We start from the raw sequence: 26834 nt of genomic DNA, 5'->3' as shown, positions 1-26834 counted from the left end.
GCAAAACATACATTCAGTTAAAACTTGACCTGAAACGAATCATGACCCATAATCGTGCACCTTGCTTCTTGTCCCTAACTTACTGAGAATGAAATGGCATGATAAACATTAAACTATTAAAACAATAATAAAGCATCACTTACTCTTGGCATGCTGATACAGTATTACTTTGGCATTTGTAAGAGATTAACAGCACAGCCTGTGTCCATACACAGCATAACAAACTGCAGAATATGCGATATAGTGACATAACAAACCAGCACAGACCTAATCCTTCTGCAACATGTATAACACGCTGCACTTGCACAATTGCTTTTGAGTTACAAGTGCGCATCAACGATATATAACGTGCCATTCTCTCAAGTCAAGAGGACCAACGCTGAGGTGGGTGGAGTGAAAACATGAGATAAAAAAAACCTGTGACGTGGGTGCAGGGATGGCAGTGGTCTCAGCTGGGACGGGTGAGATAGGGATCACAGGGATTATGGGAGCGGAGGGAGCAATGACATCTGCCTGCTAAACAATGACAGTGGAGGTCAAAGGTCAGAGCAGATGAGACACAGCAGTAACGATTTTTCTCGAACTTTCCTAATTTAATTAGATATTGAACAAAATTAAGAACAGAGAGGAAGGGAATAACAAAAGATGAGGTAATAAAAACACAAAAACACAAAATAATCATATGACTGTATTGGTCCAATAATTTAAGACTAGACTCTGTAATTCCCTTTTATTAGCAAAGGTTCAATGAAAATGATTAATGTAAAGGGGGAAAAAAAATGAAAAGACCTTATAAATAAGCTTTAAAAATAGTTGAAAAAGTATTATTCTATCATTATTCTGTCATTATTTACTCCATATGCTCCAATTCCGCATGTGTTTTTTTTTCTTCGGTGAAACAAAAAAGCAAAATTTTTAAGGATGGTGACTAATGATTAACCTTCTTTCATTCTCAAAAAAAAAAACCAATGCCTCTATGAACTGTTGTTCAAAATAACTTTATGAAAAACCTTCATAATTCCCCTTTTATGGTCCACAATCAAAAAATAAAAGCATACGGGGTTTGGAATGACATGGAAGTAAGTAAATAATGATTCATTTTGATTAATAATAAATTTTGGGGTGAAACACACACAAAAAAATATATATACATATATCATTACACACACACACACACACATATATATATATATTTGTATTTGGTAGTTTTAGAAACAGAGTGTTAAAAATGTAAATTGTGACAGAATCTCCATCAAGGTAAATGTCAGGATGTGTGCTCACATGAAGGACAAACCTTTCTTTAGACTTAAGTTAACTATTAAAAAAATTGCCATAGTGTTTTAAGATTAAACAGTGCTAAAAATGAAACTCAAGTCCAGCAATCAACATCCTGTTGTGCAGAGCTGTGAATGATTCGTTTTTCATTTTAGCTGTCATGATGTCAATCAGTGCTCTGTAAGGTTTAGTGGGTTTGTCATTTTCTTTTCTGCAGGTTGAAAATGTCAGCCAGAGAGACTTCAGACTACACTGTGGCTACTTTTAGAAAATAAAACATAAGACACACTATAATATGCTAAAGTTAATAATTTCTCAAATCCATTTTACAAAACAATGATGTAAAACACAGAACAGTCAACAACAGTGACGCTTTTTTACAGTTTTGGTAACCCCACACACGACAAAATACATATATTACTCATTCATTTGTGGCCATGGGTTATTCATTTGTACCCTCATTTTAGTTACATTTTCGACATGTTGTATCAAATCTTTCCCTCCTTATAGGCCACAATTTTACTAAACTGAAGCTAATATTAATTATAACACAACAGTAATAGTAATATTAATTAAATAAAAAATAAACAGTAATCTACAAACAAATTCTTAATTCTAGGTAACAATATAGTGTGTTTTTCACAAAGCATCTCATGTGCAGGTCTCCAGAACATAACAGAAGCATATTTCCCATTCATTTTCTTTACAGACATTTAAAAAAACAATCCTCAATCAATAATTGTCATAACTGTAAGTCTTGAACCAAACTAACCAGCTGCAAAAAGAATTATAGAAAAGGCATTAGGCTACAGATTCTAATTAGCCAACAGTCTGTTGGTTTTATGTTGACATTGGCTAGCTACATTGCCGGCTAGCTGTTAATGTTAGCTAGCATTACCTAGCCTCCGTTAACTTTCAAAACCTTTTGTTTTAAGAGTTCCATGATATTTCCATGGTCTAAACAACTCTGACAGCTTTTAAAATTGTGGCTAATCGTTTCAAAATTATGGCTAATCATTCATTCAGAAATGTAATTGTGATTGAGTGTAGCCTACATGTTGTGCACTGTTGTGGGAGAGGATCTGACGCAAGCACATATCTATGGGAGTTCAGCAGTTTCCAGCTCTACACGAGCAAAAGCAAATGTTACCATGCTGACAATGAGGAGACATCCGCTGTAACTGGCTCTCTACACAGGCCGTCTGTGTCAGCGTTCCCAAACAAAAGCGAACTGATCCACAGCCGCTTGTTCAAGCACCAACCACACAGCCAGAGGAGACGGATATTCAGTTACAACAGTCCAGTTCACTCAGTCAACAACAGACACATCACTGCAGCTACTCATTAGAAAGGGTTTCCATTTCACCCTCACTCTTATAGCAGAGATATGAGACTATGGAACATACTACGGAGTTACATTTGAGTGGCAGCATAGAAGACATCACCAATTCAACCACACTGTTTTAAACTGACCAGTGTAACTTACATAAGAGTCCATTCACTGCCTGCCATTATGGCAGTGGTACAGTAGTCATGGCCTGTAATCTCGGAGTTAAAATTAGAATCAATCATTAGCATTGATCAGACAGACTGGTTTAGAGTTCAGTCTAAAGCTCCCACCAATATCACAATATTCCTTTTCAAGTGTATTAAATATATTAAACACTTTCACTACTTAGCAAATCTGTCAATAATATGACCAAAATACTGCTTCTTAAAAAGTACTACAGTTTGGACTGTAAATTAAAAAATTATGCGGTTTAGCGGTTAAAAACAATTAAAAGCTTACACACACACACACACACCACACTGTGTTGGTTATATATTTCAAATATTTTTTTAAAGAAGTACCTTATGCTCAACACGACTGCATTTATTTGATAAAAACAAAGCAATTATAGTGATATTGTGATGATTTGGCTCAAAAAAATATTTCTTATTATGAACAATGTTGAAATACAATTAATTTTCAGTTAATATCTGTGTGATATCTACAGATTTCTCCCACATTAAATCTGAAAGGCCCAGGCAACCATAATGACAATGACCAAATCTTGAGAAACAACTATATAATTCACACGTAACTTCCTCCCACAATGTCTTACCATCCCTCATCTCTTAAAAAGACTCAGTCCCACATACCTTCTCCAGTGAAAATGTGCCCCATGAATTGGCAAGCCACAAGGCACTGGAAGAAGCTCTGACTTTAGCTGTGCTTTTGGTGGGGCTCTTTTTCACACTGTCCCTCAGGTTGGTGAACTTTCCTCTGCTCTTGGTGGAGCCTGGGAGGGTGCAGGAGCTGTACTGCGGAACCCTTCGTGAGTCCAGGGAAGTCTGTTGGAAGTTGAGAAGGGCGGGCTGAGAGAGGTGAGGCGGTGGCGGCTGCTGCTGCTGCTGGTGCAGGTGATGGTGGAAATGGTGATGGAATTGCGGTTGTTGCACCAACTCTCTTGGTGTTCGGGTCAGCGTACTGTGCACGTGTCCGACTCTCTGTTGCATTCTGGGATGGTTGCAGTTGGCCAACTCTAGCACCCCGGTCCGACTGTCCACGTAAGCACCACAGCAGTATTCATGGTTGTTGAAATAGGTGGTCATTGTTTTCCAAGCAGAGGGCAGACCAGCAGGAGAAATGATGGAGAATGCAGCATGAAGAGTGATGCGTTTATTTTACTGAGCAATCGGGAAGAAGAGAGGACACACCGTGGTTGTAAATCTGGTCTTTTTCCCCGGCTCCACTCTTCTGCCAACCTCTCTCACTGTCTATCTCTCTTTCTGCCTCACTCGCTCTCATCCCCCCGCACTCGCTCGCCAAATAATGAGCTCCAATGGGCACTGCACATGACAGCACACAGTCTCTTCTGCAGGCATGAATAATCAATGCTCCATTCTTGATTTCAGCGTTGGTGTCCGGATGGTCTGCAAGTCGCTCTTCAGTCAACAGCAGATTTGCACCTGATGTTTGAGATTCATGAGGCTTTTTGTAGTCTGATTCGCTTTTCAAAGCATTAACACGGGTCACAAAGTGAGAGGTCACAGGGGATAAACGCAATCGCTGTTAGATGCTTAGAATAAAGGCGGGCGAACGGGTTGGCGTGGTGTATCAGAGCATATGATAGTCGAGCGGAGCCTTGCTTTGACCTTATTTTACAACTACTTTCGACAGAATGTGCCAATAAACTTGCTGTAGGATATATTTGGTTTATATGAAAGGGTAATTGCTTGAAATCACAGTCAAACCATAAAAATATTGTTTAAATAGAGATTTTTTTCATTATAGAATATAAAATAAGACATTCATGCTTAATCCTACTTTCATTAGAAAAGTGATCCTACATGTTGTTATCACATGTTGGCCAATTAAATAAGCAGACGCTTTAGGACTTGAAGAGTGTGGGGACTACTTCTGCATTAGGATTGGACAGTTGTGAATGTACCGTTTCCTGTTGACTGCACCTTTTAATGTACCCTGTCCTGTTTCTTATGGGGCTGTGGGTAAGAAAGGGAGAGGAGGAGGAAAAGAGGCAGAGAAAGCAAAGCTTTTGCCTGAGGCTTTTTTAAAGTATGCCACCAAAACATACCCAACACACATTTTTTATATATATATATATATATATATATATATATATATATATTAGAATAAAACAAATCATGACTAACCACATTTTAGGGTTTTTTAAGTACAGAAAAAAGTATATGTGTGATAAAATTTGATACATATTTTGCGTGAATGATGTTCAGTGCAGAATATAAAGTATGTGCTACTTAATATATCTGTTTTTTTTCACTCACATTATCAGTTGTTGCTGATTTTATATTTTAAATCATTAATATTAATGATAATGCTAAATATTTAATAGGAGCACATTACTGGAGTTGATCAAGTGGCACTTGAGGCTTACTAATGGACATTAGAAAATAAAATCTTGGGAGACCCTTATAAATAAAATAATACAAATCTAAAAAATAATAATAATAAAAAATAAAAAAATTATGTCAGGACAGTCTGGACAGTGGCCATATTGATTTGTCTTATATTAAATTCACAGACACACCTCCTGCTGTACAGCAGATGGCTCCACACACACAGACATGCCCAGGTTGGAAGAAAGCACATATTAACCATTCATATTAATGTGAAAATATTCATTCCTCAGTGTGGCTCCATATAGTCTGGCATAAGTGTCTTATTTAAAGTCCACTAATGCAAAAACCAATCTAAATCAAGTTAAAAGTAGAATGGAACAATATTAAAATTATGATACAGTTTATCATTTTTGTTATGGCAGACAATCACTGGTCTAAAAGTTTAAACAAGATTGATCTAAATAGGATAAATTTTGAATAAATGATAAAGCCTAAAAACACAAATTTAAAAACAAAAACGAAAATCATTTTAAATGCTACAAGTGCATTTAGGCATTTAGGCATTTTATCATAGTGTGCGGTATAAACAATTAATAATAATTTAGATTTTTGCTAAAAGTGTTATGAGATTAATTTTAATAATCTAAATGTGAAAAAGGGGAAAATGAGTATGCACAATTAAATATTTAATACAAATTAGGGTACAAAAATAGTTGTTCCACTTTCCAGGAAAATGAACCTACAAATAACTAGCAAAATTACTATAGAGATTCCTTAACGGACATTCACATGTACAACTGGACACAGAGTGCATTAAAAAGGGCACACAATTGATCTTTGATCAATTGATCTTTGACAGCCGATGGTAATGCCGATATCTTGGAAAGCAGGTTCTATGGGTTCTGTTCTGCTAGTAGTAGTACATCTGTGTCAGTCAATGCAGTCTTGAGCTAGAAAGAGAATTGATTAGTTCATCTTTCGAGTCAAGTTTGAGTCATTCCTTCATCATGTAACAGCCCCATATGCTAAACCAATGCAGTCAAAAAAGTCAGGTGCAACCTTCAAAATAAAAGTCCCAACTCGAACACATCGGTAAAGCCAAAAAACCTGTGAGCCAATGCCGATATTTGAAAAATGCCAAATATCGGCCGATATATCGGCCTTGTTGATATATCGGTCAACCACTAGTATAAATGAGTAGAGATTGCCAAAATTGGATGTTATTGCTGTGTAGAAAACTCAAGCATTGATCTATAACACACAACAAGCCAAAGGCTAGACTTAGGCCAACAGCTTATGTTACAAGCTTGCATTTCACTCTGAACAGACTAATCAATAAAGGCTGCTTTTCACCAGGATTGTCTGAACAATCTTTCACTGGACACAGGATCTTGATAGACATAAAGTTGTCCTCCTTCTGTCCTCTTTGCATTGAATGAACTCATTCACAAACTAGCCGGCACTAAAAGCTCAATGAAAACCAAAAGAACAGGGATTTGACTCCTTTCGCATATTTATGGCCAAAAAGTACAATATTTAATAGTAAATGGATACATTACACTTATTCCACAGGCTTCTAACTAATGGCACTCAAAAGAAGCCATTGAGACACATTCTCATTTGAGATCAAAGTTTTTATAATATGATGTAAAACCACTACAGAGCAGTAAATGCATCTCAACTTAGACACTATACTCTGCACATCAACATCATCTAAACAACGCTGTAAAGCAACCAATGTCATGGGTTTAGGACAAAGCAATCTGCCTGGCAGTCAAGGAAGTGTTCTGAAAATCCAAATTTAAATAGAAAACACTGGGAAGTCAGATAATTATTTATTCCCCTTAGATAGTTTTATATGGTTAAAACAGCTTTAAAAGGCTGGACCCCACTAGATAGTTTTAAAACATACTGTAGCTTTACTGAACTTTACATGATGAGTTGCTTGTATCTTAGGAAGCTACATTATCAAAGCATCTTCCACTGGAATCTATGTGAATGGCAATAACTCTGCGCTTAAATGCCAGTAACCACAGATTCGCTATTATACAGTTGTACAGCACACTTAACACCAATCTGGTCAAGAGGTGCTGCCACTGCAAACGATCTACAACACATTGTTTGGATTAAAAGCACCAGCTTAATGACAAATTATCCATTAATGAGCACTCAAATCACTTCGCCCTCTGCAAAACCACCTCTAATGCGTACAAACTGCAGCCAGAGGATGTCAAAACAGGATCTGTATAGTCTTCAACAGGGAAGCAAAATGTTCATTCGTGTTGCCATGATTCATTGTGGAGAACGTCTCCTACACACACACAGCCCACAGATCTCTCTCCTCCACCTCCCCCGGCCAGCACGCACAAGAACGCTGCATCTCTTCAGCCTGAGAATTGCTCGACTCCCTGAAGAAGAAATTTTAATCTACTGCAACCTTGCTGAAGCCATAAATCACGCCAGGAAGGAGGATCCCTCTTTTGTCTCCGCTTAGCTAATAGGGTTAATGGGCAGGGTCAGGGAGGGTGACTGGGGGGCTATTATGATGTTGATTGATGAAGCGGCAAACGCCTCATCTGCTGTTTACCCAAGAGCAAGAGTTTCACCTGCAAATCATCCCTGATGAAAGAGACGCCGTCATACAAAGCTCTTTGTTCAACAGATATGAGAAATAAATAAACAACTGCTGCCACATGATAAAATGTCCTTGCTTGACGATCACTATGGCAACACCATGGCAACAGCTGAAGCTGCAGTGAGACCTGTGAGGCTATGCATGCTCACGGCAGCTCCACCGATCTTCAACTGCTGCTCTTAAATTAGCAAGTCATTTTGCAACCCATGCTGGGATTTTTATATTTATATTGTAAATCTTTTTCCTCACAATATTGCATTGCAAAACTTTAGGTCATTGTATTCATATGTTTATATTCATACCATTTCCTACAGTTCAGTTATGAGAATACAACTATGATATTGTGATGCATCACAATGAGACCTATGCATGCATTTGTGGCTGGTGATACATATTAAGCTGTGTATGTCCAAAATATGGCAATGTTAATTTGTTACATAAATGAAAATGTAACTACATCAATTTATTTCCTTCCTAATTTCACCTGTGCCACACACACATTAAGTTATGCTGGTAAGTGAATGTGGAGGCTTAGCTGTGCTTGAGATCTTGGTGGGCGAATGATGGAAACCTGGCACATCATTGCAGCGATGCCTTTACCAGAAATAGATCAACAGAAACAGGTAGAACATGGACGTATTATACGGATGTGCCACGTCAACACAAATTGTTTGTGTATATACAGAATTTAGACGTGCAATTAATTAGAAAGTAATTTCATTTGACACTTTTTAACAAAGAAGCATTATGACCCAAGCAGGATTTCTAGGCTGTTAATGGAATAGGCAAATATGATACTGGCATTCTTAAATCATGCAGGATAACATGATCATCAGGTTTTACACCAATTTTTGAAGGTAATGTAATTTAAGTGCTGCTAACAGTAAAAGCAAAAAGAAAACACACTAAATACTGAGACTTTTTTTACATTTTGCATTTTAACTTAAACTGTTATGTAAAACGAAATTTTAATTAAATTTACACATTTGGCAGACGCTTTTATCCAAAGTGACTTACAGTGCATTCAGGCTAAAATTTTTTAACTAGCATATGTTTATAATATAATTAAATAAAGTAAAAAATATTAATTTAATTAAATAAATCCATTTGCAAAAGGGGACTGGGATGGCATTGTACCCTCAAACCACATACAAAAATGGCAAAGAGAAAGTAGCATTACTGAATCGCACTTTCTATTTCATTGGCTGCTTCAAAACCTCTTCATATTTTATTAAATTATAATTAATCAGGCAGCCCAGAAGGGGAAGCACTGCAATAAAAACACATGACCTGTAAGAATTACTATTGTCTTCAGATGCCATGCTCTTCCTGTCGCTCTAATTTTTTGTGGAAAAACCGATCAACTGCTTTGCATTTTTTCCAGTTAAATCATTTTCCTTCTTCAGTATAAAATGATTTTCATGCTCAATAAATTATTTTTGATTCAAACCACAGATCTGCATGTATTTTGCTTTCTCATTAAATCGATCCATGACTTCAAATGGTCCATAAATCTAAAAGCCACTGGCTTCAAATTACTTCGGAGTCTTTGCAATAATTTCCCTCATTTTAAGATGGACGAAGCCAAAAAAAAAAAAAATTATGTTACACAGTATGTGCCATCTGGTACATTCAGATAAATATGGTTAACATTGATTGAAGGTGCCATATATCAGGCATATAGTGAGTTTCTTTTTTAAACAAAAGGTAGATTAATATGTCTAAGTTTCCAGAGAGACATAACTTAATTTAGCAGTCTAAACGTGTCCATCTCTGCAATACAATGCAAGGTGAAGCAAATAAAAATGGATTCCATTATGCTAAAAGCACAGAAAATATCAGATTGATAAAATTCAGCTAAAGGTTTAAAGGGATAATTCACCCCAAAATTAAAATTCTGTCATTATTTATCCATCCTCCAAAACTGTGAGTGAGACTATTTCAACAGTAGAATAGAAACAGTGGATTTTTGAACAATATCCTGGACACTAAAAGTAAGATATAAGTAAAGGAAAGTGAGGACTGGGGCATCCTAATATTATCATAAAATTGGTCAACATGCACTCATTACAACTCGCTGATTAAATGATCTGGTCACAGCGGTTAAGAGCTCAATGGAGGGAAAGATTATCAATCAATAATGACTTTCATTTTGGTCTGTCTATCAGTAAATCCTATCATATGGCTTCAGAAGGATTGGGAATCGGAATATAGCAAATGTTTTGCATCCTTTTTAAAGTCTTAAAGCTCCCCATTCACTATAACAAGCATGCACGGGTGTCCATTACAATACTCAAAATGACCACAGAAGAACCACAGAAGGGTTTGGAAAGACATGAGTGTGATTAAACAATGATAACTGGATTAGTACACTCCTAATAAGTTTTCAGTGTTCATAATGCCTGTCCAATTCAGCAATGATCTAGTGAGTTGCATTGGGTTGCATCACAAATTCGTGGTCTTCCCTATGCATACAGTATATTGCTTTGCTCTTATATCACTTCATATCCAATCTTTGCAGTGTGTCAGACTCAGTAAGGCAAGAATTAATTACACTTGGACTGAAATAATAATATTTGAATGTCTGCAGATGACCCAACTAAAACTACACATAATCATACTTTACAGTTCTGTGTCCTGCTCATGGGTGGCTTCTAACTGTTACCCAACACATAAATCCTAAATTGTGAGCTGAAAGTTTAAACCGTTCCCTATATTTCCAAACTCTACTTTTACTATATCCCAATTAAATAACAAACTGTGTTATGTTGGTACCCTTGGCATTAGGCCTGTCACGATAACATATTTTGCTGGACGATAAATTGTCCAAGAAATTATCGCGATAAACGATAATATTGTCGTTCTAAGACCAGTTTCAACGAATATAATGAAAATGGCATAATAATGCATACAGCTTTTCAAAGATCAATAAACTTTGATTTTATTTTATGGCAGATTCAGAGCAAGAAATACCAACATATTGACTTTGTTTGGCTTAAAATTAATCAATCTTGTACGTTATATTATGTTTATATGCCAGTTAGGGATGCTCATATTGACCGTTTAACCGTTAACCTAAAGTAAACATTTTGACCAATGACGGGGCCGTTCACATTTCGCGTCTTTTGGGCGCTCAAGTTCGTTATTTCAAATGCGGTATGCACGCTCATAATGGAAGCGAAGCTGACGCTCTCGTTTTTGCACCGCATCTAGTTAAAAACATCTCAGCTGTTCAGAATGAAGCAAACGCAACAGGTCATGTGACAAGAGTTTTTAACTTTTCTTCGTAAATAAATCTTGTAGTAGAGTTACAGCAAGGGTTTTTCGGTGGTGGAAATCCATTACTGAAATGTCCTTGTTGTAACCGAGATCGCAGCTGATGGATGCTTAGCAACGACAGATGCCTCAGGAGCGCAACTGCCCGAGCGCTTTGGAAAGAATGAGAAAAACTACACGCGCATGTACGTGCGTGTGTGTGTGCGTGTGTGTAAAGTCACTGGGCACGTTGACACGCGCAACCACACGCCTACAGACATGTTTAGCTGACCAAGCCACATGAAGCAAGCAAGAAGTAGGCCAATTTCGAAGGGGCAACGAAATAACTTCCAAAATATTCTACGCGGTATTAAAATAAAGCAGTAGTGCAAGTACAACACTGTATCACTTGTGACGCAAACATCCACAAGCAAATGAAAGGCGCTTCCCAAAGCTGGTCACTCTAGTGAGACATTATCTCTTTATTTCCGGGACATCTGTGCTATCAGAGAGGTAATTTTCTACCGTGGGCTGTCCACAGGCTGCGCTCCAGACTAACCCCAAATCATGACATGTTACTTTTTTTTGTAATAAAAATTGAAAAAAGAAATTATCGCGGCCGAAAAAATTAGAGAGCTAATTTTTTTTTATTGTGTGATTAATTGATTTATCGACTATCGCGACAGGCCTACTTGGCATTTTAAAAACATTCATAAAAAAAAGATGAAGTTATCACAGTGTGGTAACAGGGTCAATGGCAAAAATAAAAGACCTGCCTGTAAAGCCCTTTGTGGCAGCCTCTATTTGTCCTGCTTTCATTCCAGGGCATGACCCCCCCTTGCCACAATGAGCAACCGCCTTCCTGATGGACTGCTTTTTTTTTGGTCTGCTCTCTCAGGTCACTTATGGCCAGGAAGAAAATGCAGAACCGCTTTGACTTAACCGATTCATATGATTAGATTCAAGAGGACTATCATTCACCAACTGAGTGTTTTCTCTACCTATGGGAAGCAGATACTTCAACTGTCCAGTATGATTATGTTTTATAACTCTCAATTAAATAGGCCTTCACTGAATAGCTCTGTCGCTTCCATCACAATAAACAAAAATAATTCACAGACCACATGAGTAGCTTCTTAGCTTCACTTTCTTACAAGCAAAGTGAGTAGCCAGTCAACTGGGCGAGTCATTTTTCATTCCTAACAATGTTAATAATGTAACATTACACCAAAGTGTAGGACACACTAAGCAAATAAATACCAGTCATATTATTAAGACGCGTTGATTAATGTACAGTAGATGTGTCACTCCAGACATGAAAATCTTTTTACTGAATGCATAAAATACTGGCACTCGATTTTAGAGAAAAAGCTAGTGACATACCAAAGCTACATTTCCCATCAATATCCCTTTTGATCATGGTAATACTGTACGTTACAACAAGTTATTGTCTCAGCAAACAGTGAAAGGACAAACTAAGCAAATAAATGGCACATTTAAATGCAAAAATGAGGAGGTGCTGAAAGACGTAGTTGTCTCACACTCCAGTCAGGAACCCCAACAAAACCAAACCCTAAATGGCTAAAATATGCATTCTTGAGAGTTCAACTAGTTTACAGTGAGGTTTCCCCACACTTGGCTCAAGTACATGTGCATCCCATGCAGCAGGTGTGCTGTGGGAAGAGTTACCTGGCTCGCTCCTGCCGTGATGCAGTCGCTGAAGGCACCACGTCGCGTGAAGAAGGCCAGCAGCTGCTGCCAGCGAGAGGAAGACGAAGGTAGTTCTTCACTGGAGCTCCGCTTGGCCCACTGCCTCTGTTTGGACCCTGGGGCGGCATGTCCGGATGCGGCGTTGGCCCGACCGCCTCGCGGGTACAGCGTGTTGTTCCCAAAGATGTAGTTCATCACAGCCCTTGGGGCCAGGACAAAGCCGCAACAGCTGTCAAGCGCCGAGGCAGTTCGGAAAGTGGAAGCGTGGCAGAAGAGGGAGGGCGCACCTGGATAAGGTTACAGCATCCTCTCACAGATCCGACAGTGGAGTAATGTAAACATGAAGCTCAAAATCCATTCGACACAACCTTCCTGTCCTCACCAGCTGGGAGATCAAGTGTACAGCAGTCTCATGCTGGAAGGTGGAGTGGGCAGCAAGGAGGGAGGAGGTGATCGAGCTGCCCACAAGCGGTGCACGCTACTCTGGGCTGTGACTCCAGCTCCAGACGAGCTGAGACCTGAGAGAGGATCAATGAAGGACCAGGGAGCTCTCTGTGCATGGGGGAGAACCTAAGAGCCTGAAGAAGTAGGAAATGGGTTCAATTAACTGGCAAGTATTGCAGTCTAAAGCCCACAGTTCTCCAGGGATTCTTCTTCTAAATGGACTAGGACAACAAGATTGTCCAAGAGCAGGTATCAATCACATCACTTTCTTAAAAGCAAAAGAAAGCCTTCCACTGTGCATTAAATATAGATGCTGGCATTCACGGTGGTACCCTGATGAAAAAGAAACGATTGGTGTTGTTGCAGTCCTTTTCTTCTTAGGCATGGCCACACTCGGAGGACTCCAGTTTTCTGGCTGATCATTAGAGCCAGCCGAGCCACAAAAACTATTTCAGAAAAAGCTATTGATTTTTCCCTCCTCCTTGCACTTTAGGCTAAAAGCTTCATTGTCGGAAAAGATACGATTAGCTAATGATTATAAAACTTTGTGCTAGCAAACATACTCACGGCTCTGAATGGGAGAGAGAGTCATAGATCCAATGAGATCCAGAGGTAAAGGTAAATCCAGGAAGCATGCATGCACTACGCATTCAGAAGAAGATGATGATTCCATGCTGTCTAAATGCTCCTTCTGACACAGATCGGCTTCCACGCGCTGCAGTCTCTTTCCACACACAAATGATTCAGTGAGGGGGAGACAAAAGGCTGTGCCTTCACAGAAAAAAAAAAGAGAAAGCACTTGCAAAAATAACCTCGTCTTTGTTAATAAGACTAGAATTCCTCCAGATTTCCACCACAGCAGCGCTGCGCCGTCAAACCTACTGACGCGGCTCTGTGCTGGTGAAAACTATCCGAGGTGTGCCACAGGTGTCAAATGAGGTAACAGACATTGTCACAGCTTGTGCCTCTATTCCCCCAGGACCAAAACCATGGCAACAGCTTCCACATCAAATAAAGCAAGCAACCCCACAGAGCCCAAGCCCTGCCTTCTCCTCCACGTTAATAGCTGATATTCACAGGGCTTTAATAGAAATTAAAGAACAACATTCAATGGGCCTATTACAGCACAGCATCTGATCGGAGATACTGGCAACCGTCTTCAGTAATCCTGGCAATTTTCAAATTAGCTCAAGGAGGATAGATAAACAAATAAACAAACAAACAAAACAATGACGTCCTTCTGTGGTTAAGGGAAATAATGGCACTAAAGATGCGGTATGGCACTAAAGATGCGGTAAAAAAAAAACACTGTACTGCATTTTATTAAAATATTTTCTTATGAAACATTTACCATATATATGATAAAAGGGGCACAAACTAAATTGAAATGTATTATATTTTAAATGTATATTAAAAAAATGCACACATACACACACACATATTAATCTTACAGCTCTATTTGAAACTTTTTGAATCACTGCCTTGAGACATTGCCTCAGGACATGCTTTCCAGCATTCTCATTTAAATTTGTCCTTCTAAATGCTGAAGTGTATCAATAATTCATCAGCAATTAAATAAAAACACTACGCATTTATCTTTCATGAGCGTTACTGTGGACCCCTCACCATGGCTTACCGACTTAACAGACACCTCCAAAATCCAGACCCCCAACGTCATTGGCAGCTTAAGACTCTACTGTTTAACCCACACAGTGTCAAATGACTCGACAAGACATTGAGCTTTATGGTGCTGTATATTCAGAACAATGATACTAGACTGTTTTCTGATCAAGTGTCCTAAATCAACCACTGGACTTGATAATTACACATACGTTTAAAAGTTTATCCAAACCTTACTATAATATGGATCACTTTAGACATGTAGTTCTCAACTGGTGGGTCACCACCATAAAATTGGGCCACCGGAGTGAAGGAAAAAAAAATGCTGAATGGAAATAATAAAATGCAGCTAAACCTGTAATTCACTAGCTACAGTAGTACATAGCTATTGAGAATAAAAAAAAATGCATCTCATCAAGGTCTAGTTTACTATTTTAGAGAAAATTCATCCATTCAGCTTGGTAGTAGGAGACAAATTAAGATTCCAACTTGGACACGCGCTCATTCTCCCAAAGAATTAATAAAACTACAACAACTTCAACCAAGACTACTGTATTTTCCGCACTATAAGGCACACCGGATTATAAGGCGCACCTTCAATGAATGGCCTATTTTAGACCTTTTTTCATATATAGGGCGCCCCGGATTATAAGGCGCATAGAATAGAAGATACTGCAGTCAAACGTTTGACTCGGTTTGCGTTATGCATCCACTAGATGGAACTGTGCTAAAGGGAATGTCAACATTTTGACAGAGCGCCTTGATACATATATAAGGGGCTCCGGATTATAAAGCGCACTGTCGTTTTTTGCGAAAATTAAAGGCTTTTAAGTGCGCCTTATAGTGCGGAAAATACGGTACATAAAATCCAATTTAATAATAAATAAACATTGTTTTGTATGATTCAATTATTGGCTACCAAGGGCATTAAAAGTTGTGAGATACAGTACTGTACAAAAGTCGTAGGCCATTAGTATTTACACCAACAAAAAATGCCAGTTATTTCTATGTCTTTCTGTTTCCAGACAATCCTTTTGCCATTCATTAGAATAATCTAATAAAAAATTTAATTGCACAGTACTGTACATCCACAATCAGTGTATGTTATGTTACATTGTTTATGTAATTTAGTAAAATTACTATTATATAAAAAATAAATAAATATATATATATATATATATAAAAATAAAAAATTGCTTATTCAATGCGTTATCTTACCTTAGTACTGTACTTTCACTTTTTTATGTTTAAACTATTTTAGTATTAGATTGAATCATCTGATGTAAATTCTTTGTCCTGAAGCAAAACTGCTCGAGGCATTGTTGCGCTGCTGATGAAGCACTGTAGAACTGCAAAACATATTTGAAAGAAAAGCCAAGCTCTTTGTCACATTGATAGACACGGGACTGATACTGGACTTCTGTGACTGCCACAGCAAAACCTCAATGTTTCAACACAACATGTACAGTTCAGACTATGACATGTAAGATAGAGGCATATTCATTTAATTACTGCACACCTCATATATTTCCCTACAGAGCAAAAGACTACAAGGCAAGCAGTAATGTGGGTTCTGCAGACTGTATGCCACATAAGAATAGAGAATAGTAAAAAAGGAAACCGTTGCAAATGCATAAACATCTATGTTTCACAAGCACATTACTGATGTCAACCGCTATTTTGTTATCACGATCGGCTTCTTTTGATCATGTGTAATTTCGATTATTGTTATTAATAATGGTAAGATGTATGTGCTGCTTGTCTGTGTAAACATCACTGCAATATCAGAGCATCCTGGGACGTTGCCAGTTACTAAGATGCTTGTGGTTGCGATATTGCTTGAAAGCTCAATAAAGCTCACACCCAAATCTATGTGCTATTCTGGACACCAGATAATGTACATTTAATTGTCCACCTGCCAAAAGCAATTCAACTGCTTAGAATATTAATGAATAAAGATTAATATTAATTTGTTTCTATTATCAAACAAAGGCAGGGGTACAGCACTGGGGACCATTGGAGACCACAAGTAAAAATGCTTCTGTTTCGTATTTATTTTCTAACCCCAAATTGATTCAGACTTTATTATACAACTACAAGAGCTGAAATGAAAAATGATTGTTAATATCAGTATTGATTAGTATTTGTAATGTTTCTCTCTTTTGCTTTAAGTGACAGCAGCACTTGAACTCACAGAAAAGTTAAACCTGATGATCATGTCATTTTATTCATAACATTTTTTTTCCTATTAAATATACATTTTTATTTTATTTTTTTATTAGAAGGTATAAAATTACATTTTTTTTAGCTATTTATTAGCTACTTTTGGATCTCACTGTATATTGCATTCAAACAAACTGCATAACTTAAAGTGATATCTAAATTAATTTACATTTAAAGGCAACTACTTTAATCATAGAAACAAAGCTCTGTACTTTTGATAATAATGTGGTTTGATATATATAGTTATTAAATGGATCTAATGTAAAATACCTTGGGCAGGATTCTTACAGAAACTGTTTTCTACGATTACAGACTTTCACAAATACAAAAATGTTCTCTCACAAACAGACACGTTTGTTGAAATACTTTGACTCATTTTAAAGGGCCTCTCCATTCTAATAAGCAGCTGTCTCTTTTGTTTACCACCTCACAGTCTCCGAGCCATTCCCTCTTTTTTTTTTTTTTTTCAACTACCAGCATTATGGGCAATCAATCGATAGCACAATGCAAGGACAAAAGCCTTCAGAGCGTCTCCTGCCTCTTCTTCAGGCTCTCTGTCTCAAGGCCTAATTCATTTCAGCAGCAAACACGCAAAGAGATGAGCAGTTATTTCAGAGTGTCAAGCACTTCGGGGTAAAAAAAAAGGCATGTTGTGATACTTTACATGTGAATGTGCATATCTTCTGTCGGCAGAGACTGCATGATTGTTCTACTATCATCTTTGCAGTAAATTTTTCTTTCATGCTTACAGAGACACATTTACATAAAAGATATAAAAATGCAGAATCACTAAGAGTGCAGCATACCTAATGATAAGAAAGACACATGGGGAAGGGAAAAAAAAACAAGAAAACCTTTAGTTAATCTTTTATTCACACTGCTTCAGACAAAAATGATTCCTTTATAAAGTTTTTTAATAAAATGAATATTTTTTTATTAATATTACTAGTTAAGAGACCTTAGAATAAAGTGTTACCAATTTTTATCTTGCTAATAGAGTAAGCAATGACTATCTCAGCATAAAAAGACATGTTTGTTCAATTAGTCTTAAAAACACAACCTACAATATCTGCAAGGTACAATAATCAGAAAAAAAAATACTATTGACGCAATTGAAAGTAATAAAAATAACACTTTTACGTTATCTTGCAACTGTTGCATTCCACTGAGAAAATTCACGTTCACTTCACCCAAGAGATTTTTACATTTGCCCGAGAAACGTTTGTAATGGAAATAATACGAGGTTGGAGGAAAAACTATATTGCGAGCAAAAGTTTCTCAGAAGGAGGCAACATTTTGCATTTGAACACAAATGTTACACAACATAAAGGTTTTGCTTACGAACGCAGAACATTTTTTGCTACCAAGTACAAATTACACTCACAAAACGTAATACTTCTGCACAAGAATGCAAAAGCAGTGAACAGAGATCCCTTACCCCCATCTCATTTTTTTTTTTACGACAAACAAACATATGCTGCAGTAACTTAAAAACTGGGTAATCCGTGTGTTCTTCAGAATGAAAACACAAAGAAAATGCTGCTTCTACCAAAGGCAAAAATATAAACTATAAACTTATACACATTTATAAAACCAAGTATGTGTACCTCTGCATTTAAAAAGAAAAGATGACGTTACTGAAAAGGCAATATTTCCCCCCTCTTGTCTGTCCTGTGAATTACATGCACAGCTCAAAGTCATTCTGTCTGGAGTGAACATGATCTGTGGGCATGCAATTCACAACCATGTTTCACATATATAATACTAACTATTACCCACCCGCAACTGCAGCTGCAATCTCTTGGTCCTCCTAATGCTTCTGATCAGACGTCGTCCCATCTTTTTGGCGTACCAAATAGAGGCCAGCATGTCACATGAGTCCTGAGGTGAAAGCCAGCACAGCGTGGCAGCCAGGGTTTGACAAACCGCCGGATAGGGCAAAGTACTCCTCAGCTCTGATCCGAACTCCCCACCCACCCCCAGAAGCTGCGTCAAGGTGATCCCATGATGCAGTGCACACAGAATAGGATCGTGATAAAGGGGGCTAGAGAGCCTGACAGAAAGCTTCACGGGTGACCACATGAACTTGCATGCTGGTCGTAAGAAGACAGCTGGTGCTATAGGACTCTGAACTGTGGTCGGTTAGATTCCCAAAGAATGACATGGCTCATTTTTCAGTAAAGCGGTCTCTCTCCCCCTCCTCTTTGCTCTCAGCTAGACTAACGGAGGCTTTCAGGCAGGGAGAACACGGTTCAGAGCAGACCTGTGACTGGAACGCAACACTGTACAAAGCAGAGACAGCAAAATGTCTGGCACAACTGGGTGCAGTAATTATTCAGGTAGCCAAATATTGTCAAACGTTACTCATTAACAACTCTAGAAAGCTATATGTTAGTATTTCCATTAATTCCAGGTTGTTCTGCTGAAGCAGAAATGTGCATACTTTATATTGCAATCTTGGCTCAATGGGCCTCACTTTTCAAGCCAATCACTAGAGCTGTAAATGTCATGTGACTAATCACTCCGAAGATGGAGCAAAATGACATCGCTAATCACATTGCCAGTCACTATCCCACTATCCAAACTGTTTTAGTTACCATTGATATGAGACCATCATATAAAGATAAAATATCAGTCTTTTTTCTTTCTTTTTTTTAAGAAATAATTATTTGAATTCAGCAAGGATTCATCAAATTGATCAAAAACACTAGTACTAATTATTCAGCAAAATAAAGAATGTTATAAAGTTTTGGATCAACATAAGGGTGAGTAAATGCTGACACAATTTTCATTTTTGGTTGAATTGCGGTAAATAAAGTGCCCTTTTAAGTGAGGAGGCACTAAAATCCACAAGGTCTGAGATAAAATCTCTAAACAATCTTTAGTCCAAAAGGAACATTTACTAAAAACAAACAGCAAAAGACAGCCTGCTCCAAAATCCTCATAGCTATGACATCACAACCATTTAGAAATTAACCAAACAGCCTCACTTTAAGATCAATGATGCAGATTCAGTTTTCAGCAGCTAACATTATAAGTGAACCTTGGTGAAAGAAGTAAAAGCTGTAAAAAACAATAATTTGATGACTCAAGAAAAATCAAGTGGCTTCTGAGCCTATTGGCAGCCATTTGGTCTCCTTGTCAACAGTTGTTATGCATCACTTTATTTGGTAACACATGGGATTTGAAGTCTTCACGCTCATGGTACACTTAGTGCCCCACCACAGATCCACTTGTCCCCACAGAGGCTACAGGCTAAAACAAATTACTGATTGTACCTGACTCAGAAAAGCACCTTATTTGAATTCAAGGCAGAGATGCCTCCACCTCCAGCTCCCATTACTTTATACAGCTGGACAAAACTAATGCACTTACTGCCCTGCAGCTCCAGCCACATTACTGTATTACTCTCCACTGCTGATGACAAGCACTAACGACAAGAACACAGTACAAAGATGGAAAATCTCAGGACCAGAGAATATGAAAACAAAAACTCACCCTCATGCCTTGCCAAAAAAACACTTATGCCGTAATACTTTTTCATTGGAACACAAAAGAAGAAATGTTTTCTAAATCTTTTATGCAGCCTTTGGGTATACAATAATAGGGTCAGTGAAGTGAGAAGGAAAATTCCTTTTTGGGTGGCCTAATCCTTTAAAAATAAATTAAATAAGAAACAGAAAAACTACATTTGCCTCATTTACTAGTTCATTTTCAGGAAATATATTGGTTTATGACATAAACATGCATACAATGGGTACCAAAATTCAAGATTCAACTCCTGAAAAAGCCCTGTTTTAGCATTTTTTTAACAAACGTATGTAGAGCACTCTAACATGTTTCACCATAAGTAAATATGCACTACCATTCAAAAGACTTGGGGACAGCATGTCTTTTTTAACGGAAATCAAATATTAATTATTATATGTATAGTTTCATGTGTCGACATTAAGTGATTTAAGAAATTATCGTACATTAAGTGACTCAAGGTATTCCCTCCCTTTTCTGGAAGCACTGGCATTCAAGTGTGTATGTTTGTAAATATATATTTTTATATTATTTTGATGATATGGACCTAAGGATTCTGAAATAAAAAAATAATAATAACTGTATTTTACAATTTATAATGTCATTGATTCTTATGAAAAAAATTATATAATATTTATAGTGTAAGGAAGATCCTTAGAAAGAACTTTGATTTCAAACTCTGAACTGAATTTATTTTAACTAAAAAAGACAACTAAACAGTCAGTGATAAAATGAGAACACGCTTCGGGGACTGGCCAAGACCTATCACGGGGGTGTGACCGCACGCTTCGGGCACCGGCCAAGACCGATCACAGGGGTGTGACCGCACGCTTCGGGCACCGGCCAAGACCGATCACGGCGGTGTGACCGCACACTTCGGGCACCGGCCAAGACCGATCACAGCGGTGTGACCGCTCGCTTCGGGCACCGGCCAAGACCGATCACGGCGGTGTGACCGCACGCTTCGGGCACCGGCCAAGACCGATCACAGGGGTGTGACCGCACGCTTCGGGCACCGGCCAAGACCGATCACAGGGGTGTGACCGCACGCTTCGGGCACCGGCCAAGACCGATCACGGCGGTGTGACCGCACACTTCGGGCACCGGCCAAGACCGATCACAGCGGTGTGACCGCTCGCTTCGGGCACCGGCCAAGACCGATCACGGCGGTGTGACCGCACGCTTCGGGCACCGGCCAAGACCGATCACAGGGGTGTGACCGCACGCTTCGGGCACCGGCCAAGACCGATCACGGCGGTGTGACCGCACACTTCGGGCACCGGCCAAGACCGATCACAGCGGTGTGACCGCTCGCTTCGGGCACCGGCCAAGACCGATCACGGCGGTGTGACCGCACACTTCGGGCACCGGCCAAGACCGATCACAGCGGTGTGACCGCACGCTTCGGGCACCGGCCAAGACCGATCACAGCGGTGTGACCGCACGCTTCGGGCACCGGCCAAGACCGATCATGGGGGTGTGACCGCACACTTCGGGCACCGGCCAAGACCGATCACAGCGGTGTGACCGCACGCTTCGGGCACCGGCCAAGACCGATCACAGCGGTGTGACCGCACGCTTCGGGCACCGGCCAAGACCGATCACAGCGGTGTGACCGCACGCTTCGGGCACCGGCCAAGACCGATCATGGGGGTGTGACCGCACACTTCGGGCACCGGCCAAGACCGATCACAGCGGTGTGACCGCACACTTCGGGCACCGGCCAAGACCGATCATGGGGGTGTGACCGCACACTTCGGGCACCGGCCAAGACCGATCACAGGGGTGTGACCGCACACTTCGGGCACCGGCCAAGACCGATCACGGTGGTGTGACCGCACGCTTTGAAATATCAGTGTTTTCCTGTATTTTTGATAAAGTAATTAATGTGTGTGTACAGTTATTCAAATAATACGGACGTCAAATGTGAAAACAGCTGAAAAAAAATCAACTGGAAAAGCCTGTACAAAACACATTATAATGCTTATATATAGCCACAATTAGTAATTTATTTTTCTCCACATGTAAAGTCATGGAAAGGCTACAAAGTGGCAGCCAAATGTAAATGGAAAAAAAAATATTATTAATTCAGTTCTGTTCTAGCTAAATGTTGTGACAAATGTCATAAAACACACTTAAATATGACATTATTCCAATATGAAATAACCAAGTAGCTGAGGTATAAACAGGCTTGCAGCATATGTCTGTGTGAAAGAAATTCGGCAGAAAATCGTTGTTGCCACAAACCTATAAACACCAAATTCCCATTTTAAAGGTGGCCTGATATTCTGTTCAATGAACAGGAAACAACTCTCTGAATGTGCCAACAGAGTCACACTTCATTTGTTGAAAATAAAACAAACGCATATACACAGAAGAAAATCTAGCAAGGCTTTCCACAAAAACAAAAAACAACAACAACAACGACAACAAAAAACTGACAGTATATTTGAACAGCTTCATGCAGGCTTATATGAGAAAAACAAAGATTTAAAAACTAGCTTAAACATGCACTAATACAGAACGTGATTTCATTAATCAAATGTTAACTACATCTACTAAGCTTTACGTCAGGTTTGGACTCACAAGGCTAGTTTGACCATTTCACCCTAAAGAGACAAAATGCTTTGACCTACTGATGAGCATGGTTTGTTAGAGTAGCTGTGCAACAAATTAAGAATGAATTATTTAATCCTCCTTGACCCAGAAACTGGCACAAGTCCAGTTTATTAGAAAACATTACTTTTGCCACCAACAAACAGATAAGGTAATTACTTACAAATACCATAAAAGGTTACGGCGACTAACATTTCACACTGATATAAAAATGAAACCGTATTCAGCTACAAAACTGTTTGCACCTGTACTTGTATTTGCCCCAAACGTGTCAAAATTGTTCCTTATGACTTTTTTTTTTTAATCACTTTAAATGTATTTGCAAAAATTTATAAATAAAATCTAAAAACAAGAAACTCACATTAGTTTTCAAGAAATTTAATATTCTTAAGAAAATAATTAAGAGCCCGAGATATTCAAGTCAATGTGACATGGCATTCGAAACACATCTTACTTTTGTAATGGGATTTATTTATTGATTGATTTATATATATTGATTTATTTATTTATTGATTGATTGATTTATTTAAAAACAGGATTTTTAATGAATAGATGGTGCCTGTTGCATAACAGAATGAAGTCAGAGCAATCTGAAGTCATCTATAATAATGCCTTAAAGAAATATTCACCCAAAAATGCTAATTCTGTCATCATTTTTTCACCCTCAAGTTGCTCCAAACCTGTTGGAGTTTCTTTCTTGTGCTGAACACAAAACAAGTTTTTTTTTTGTTTGTTTGTTTGTAACCAAACAGTTGACGGTAGCCACTGACTTCCAAATATTCTTATTTTTTCATACTATGGAAGTCAATGGCTACCGTCAACTTTCTTTGAAATATCTTCTTTTGTATTCAACAGAAGAAAGAAACTCGTTCACGTTTGGGAAAACTTGAGGTTGAGTAAATGATGACAGAATTTGTATTTCTACTATCCCTTTCATAGCTATTCAGCTATTGGTTAACACGACTTGTTTCAGAGGTAGAACACATTATTACATTTTGGTTACAAATTCTAAAAGACACTCTTTCTTTCAAATAATACAGAAAATTAAGAAATTAAATAGGGATATTTGTGTCTTCAAACTTACTGTATAAAAATATGAACATATGATTAAAAAAATATATAGTCCAAACTACAGCTTATTTACATACACACCATCTAACACTGTAGCATCTCTGCCACCTAGTGCTTACATAGCAAACTACAACACAGTTTTCTCTAAATTATAAGCTTGTGCCATCTGTTATATCATTTTGGCATAGAGAGCAGTGGTTGGTGAATCAAACACACATATAAAAATGTAATCACGCTGGGTTACCTGCATCAATGTGTCACTTTGCGAGTATAGTGTGGCAAAGGCAGGGGCTGGGACCTCCTCACCTCCTAACGTAGACAGCCCGTCAAAAACACACTCCAGAGACTCTACCTGAAGAGGGGCAGGCAGCTCAGGTGATAAATAGGTGTAGCAAACACAGTCCGATAAAAACACACACACAATTATATGAAACAATGTGCCCACAAGCAGAAAGGTGAAGTATATGAAAGTGTGGTACCCTACATTGAAACCCATGCAGCTACTGACATAACACAACAACTTCACTAAGCAACAAACAGCTGGCAAATGCAAAAAACGAGTGAGGAATAGAATAATGGGTGGTGTGAGGTGAGTTCAGTCTAATGACTGAACCCTAATCACCCATAATGATGATCGTTCATGATGCAGCACACATACAAAGCACTCTTCTAAAACCATGGATCATCATGATGAGCTGCACACACTCATAAAGAGCACACACTTGAAGTTGTGTGGCAGAAGACAGCAGGAAATTGATGTCATTTCCATAGCATGGAGTCATTCTGAGAATGCTTGTGTGTCATACGAGATGGTAAAAGCATGAAATAGGTGTTCTCTGCAGTAAATGCTTGACATGAATCAATGAGAATAACTGGAATCTAATATGTCAACATCTAATTTGATTTAAAATGATGTAAATCCTGTATGTATTTGGATTAATCCGCATAGTTTCTCATAGGCAGATCCACATAGAATTGCACCCACTCAACTCCACAGAAAGTTCCACAAAGTTTCTACAGAACTGAAACCCACGTAAAAAAGCTCGAGTGGAAACATAACTGGATCATGATCATAACTTTGATCATGTGACACTAATAATGGCAGCTTGCCATCCTAGGAATAAATAACATTTTAAAACATATTACAAAAAAAAAAAGTTTTCTAATTCAATTGTAATAATGTTTCACAACACTACTTTTTTTCTGTTTTTGATCAAATAAATGCAGCCTTGGTGAGCATAAGACACCTCTTCAAAAACATTACAAAATCTTACAAACTATTGAATAGTGGTGTATATTGAATTTTGCCTATGAAAACTACAAAATTCAACATAGTTACTATTAAAATAATCACAATTTACCACTCAGTTTTTCCACATTATGTAACATAATGTGACCCACTTCTCTTACTTCCGAAGTGACAAACACACTATTCATGATAAAAATATCACAGCAGAGCTCTGCTGTGCTTCAGCACAGATATCATTATAGGCGTTTACAAGTACGCAGGCCAGTTACAGGACACTACAACTGTGGGACATGGGGAGCCACAAGATGTCACCTCCATCTGTGACGACAGTACCAGCCAAACATCTCATAAACAGGCAAAAATCTCAAACATCTATGACTTTGAATCAATATGATGTTAAACATACTGCATTTGCTTTAGGAGCCGAACTCGGGCTGTGTGCAACTGAAGAGAAAGGTTCAACAATCTGTTACCCTGGATAGAAGCATCCCCGTGTCTTGACTGCCAGTAGAGCGCTCTGTAAATAGAAACCTGACCTGGGGCACGTGGTTCATGTGTCATGAAAGCATACATTCACATCATCATCAAGGCAGAGAGTGCGTAAAGCGAGATTGGATACATGGGAAATTTGATCAACAGTGACAAAATTATTTAATATCCTGCATTAAAGCCAGAAATTTTCACGGATGTCAATAGTACTGATTGGATGGCGCTAGAGAGGGCATCCATTGGATCTACCTCCCCGGCAGCTTTATTATGTTCCAAACTACCTTTAAAACAGCCTATCTCAGCCTTCACCAAGAATCCAGTTGTTATCCATTCAGTTAAAACATGGAATCAGTTTAGAAGGACCTTTAATCTCACTGATCTCTCACTTGATGCACCATAGATAAAGAATCATTTGTTTGTCCCATCAATGATGGATGAAGCTTTTAGTGTATGGGCAGGAATGGGATAGGTACATTATCTGACCTCTAGGAATAGTTTTGCCAGCTTTATACAATTGCAACAGAAGTATGGTCTCCATAAATCGCATTTCTTCAGGTATCTGCAGCTTAGAGGTTTCGTGGGGCTCTAACTCTGACTGTTTTCCTTTGAGGCCTTCTGAATCTCTGCTTGAAACAATTTTAAAATGTAAAGTTAACATAAAACAAGTAATAGGCAGAATTTATACATTGCTCAATACGTATAACTTGAATAGTCTCGATTGCCTTAGAATTAAATGGGAAACAGACCTAAATGAAACGATTTCAGAAGAAACCTGGCAAAAAATTATACAGCGTATCTATTCTTCCTCTATATGCCTCAGACATGCTGTGGTTCAATTTAAAATAGTGCACCGTC

At 38.4% G+C, this 26834-nt stretch overlaps 1 protein-coding gene across 16 annotated transcripts in view; it reads right to left on the bottom strand.

Annotated features, from left to right (window-relative positions):
* LOC128015600 (disks large homolog 1-like) overlaps nt 1–26834 on the bottom strand; it is a 112683-nt gene that overhangs the window by 37612 nt on the left and 48237 nt on the right. For 5 of the 16 annotated variants that reach the window (XR_008183957.1, XM_052599549.1, XM_052599554.1 and 2 more), the window contains one exon: nt 24486–24593. The exons of 4 other annotated variants lie outside the window; for them this stretch is intronic. Coding sequence is in view for 11 of the 12 variants with exons in the window: in XM_052599549.1 (XP_052455509.1) it covers nt 24486–24593 (108 nt within the window). In the remaining variant the exon portion in view is untranslated. Of the gene's footprint in view, nt 1–417; nt 517–12718; nt 13889–24485; nt 24594–26834 lie in introns of those variants that run through there. 7 more of the 16 variants (XM_052599550.1, XM_052599551.1, XM_052599555.1 and 4 more) reach the window with 5 other exon arrangements.

This window comes from Carassius gibelio, chromosome A6 (genome assembly GCF_023724105.1).
Source record: "Carassius gibelio isolate Cgi1373 ecotype wild population from Czech Republic chromosome A6, carGib1.2-hapl.c, whole genome shotgun sequence".
NCBI classification, from domain to species: Eukaryota; Metazoa; Chordata; class Actinopteri; order Cypriniformes; family Cyprinidae; genus Carassius; species Carassius gibelio.
The sequence above is the reverse complement of the archived record's forward strand: the minus strand, read 5'-3'. Positions and strand labels throughout refer to the sequence as shown.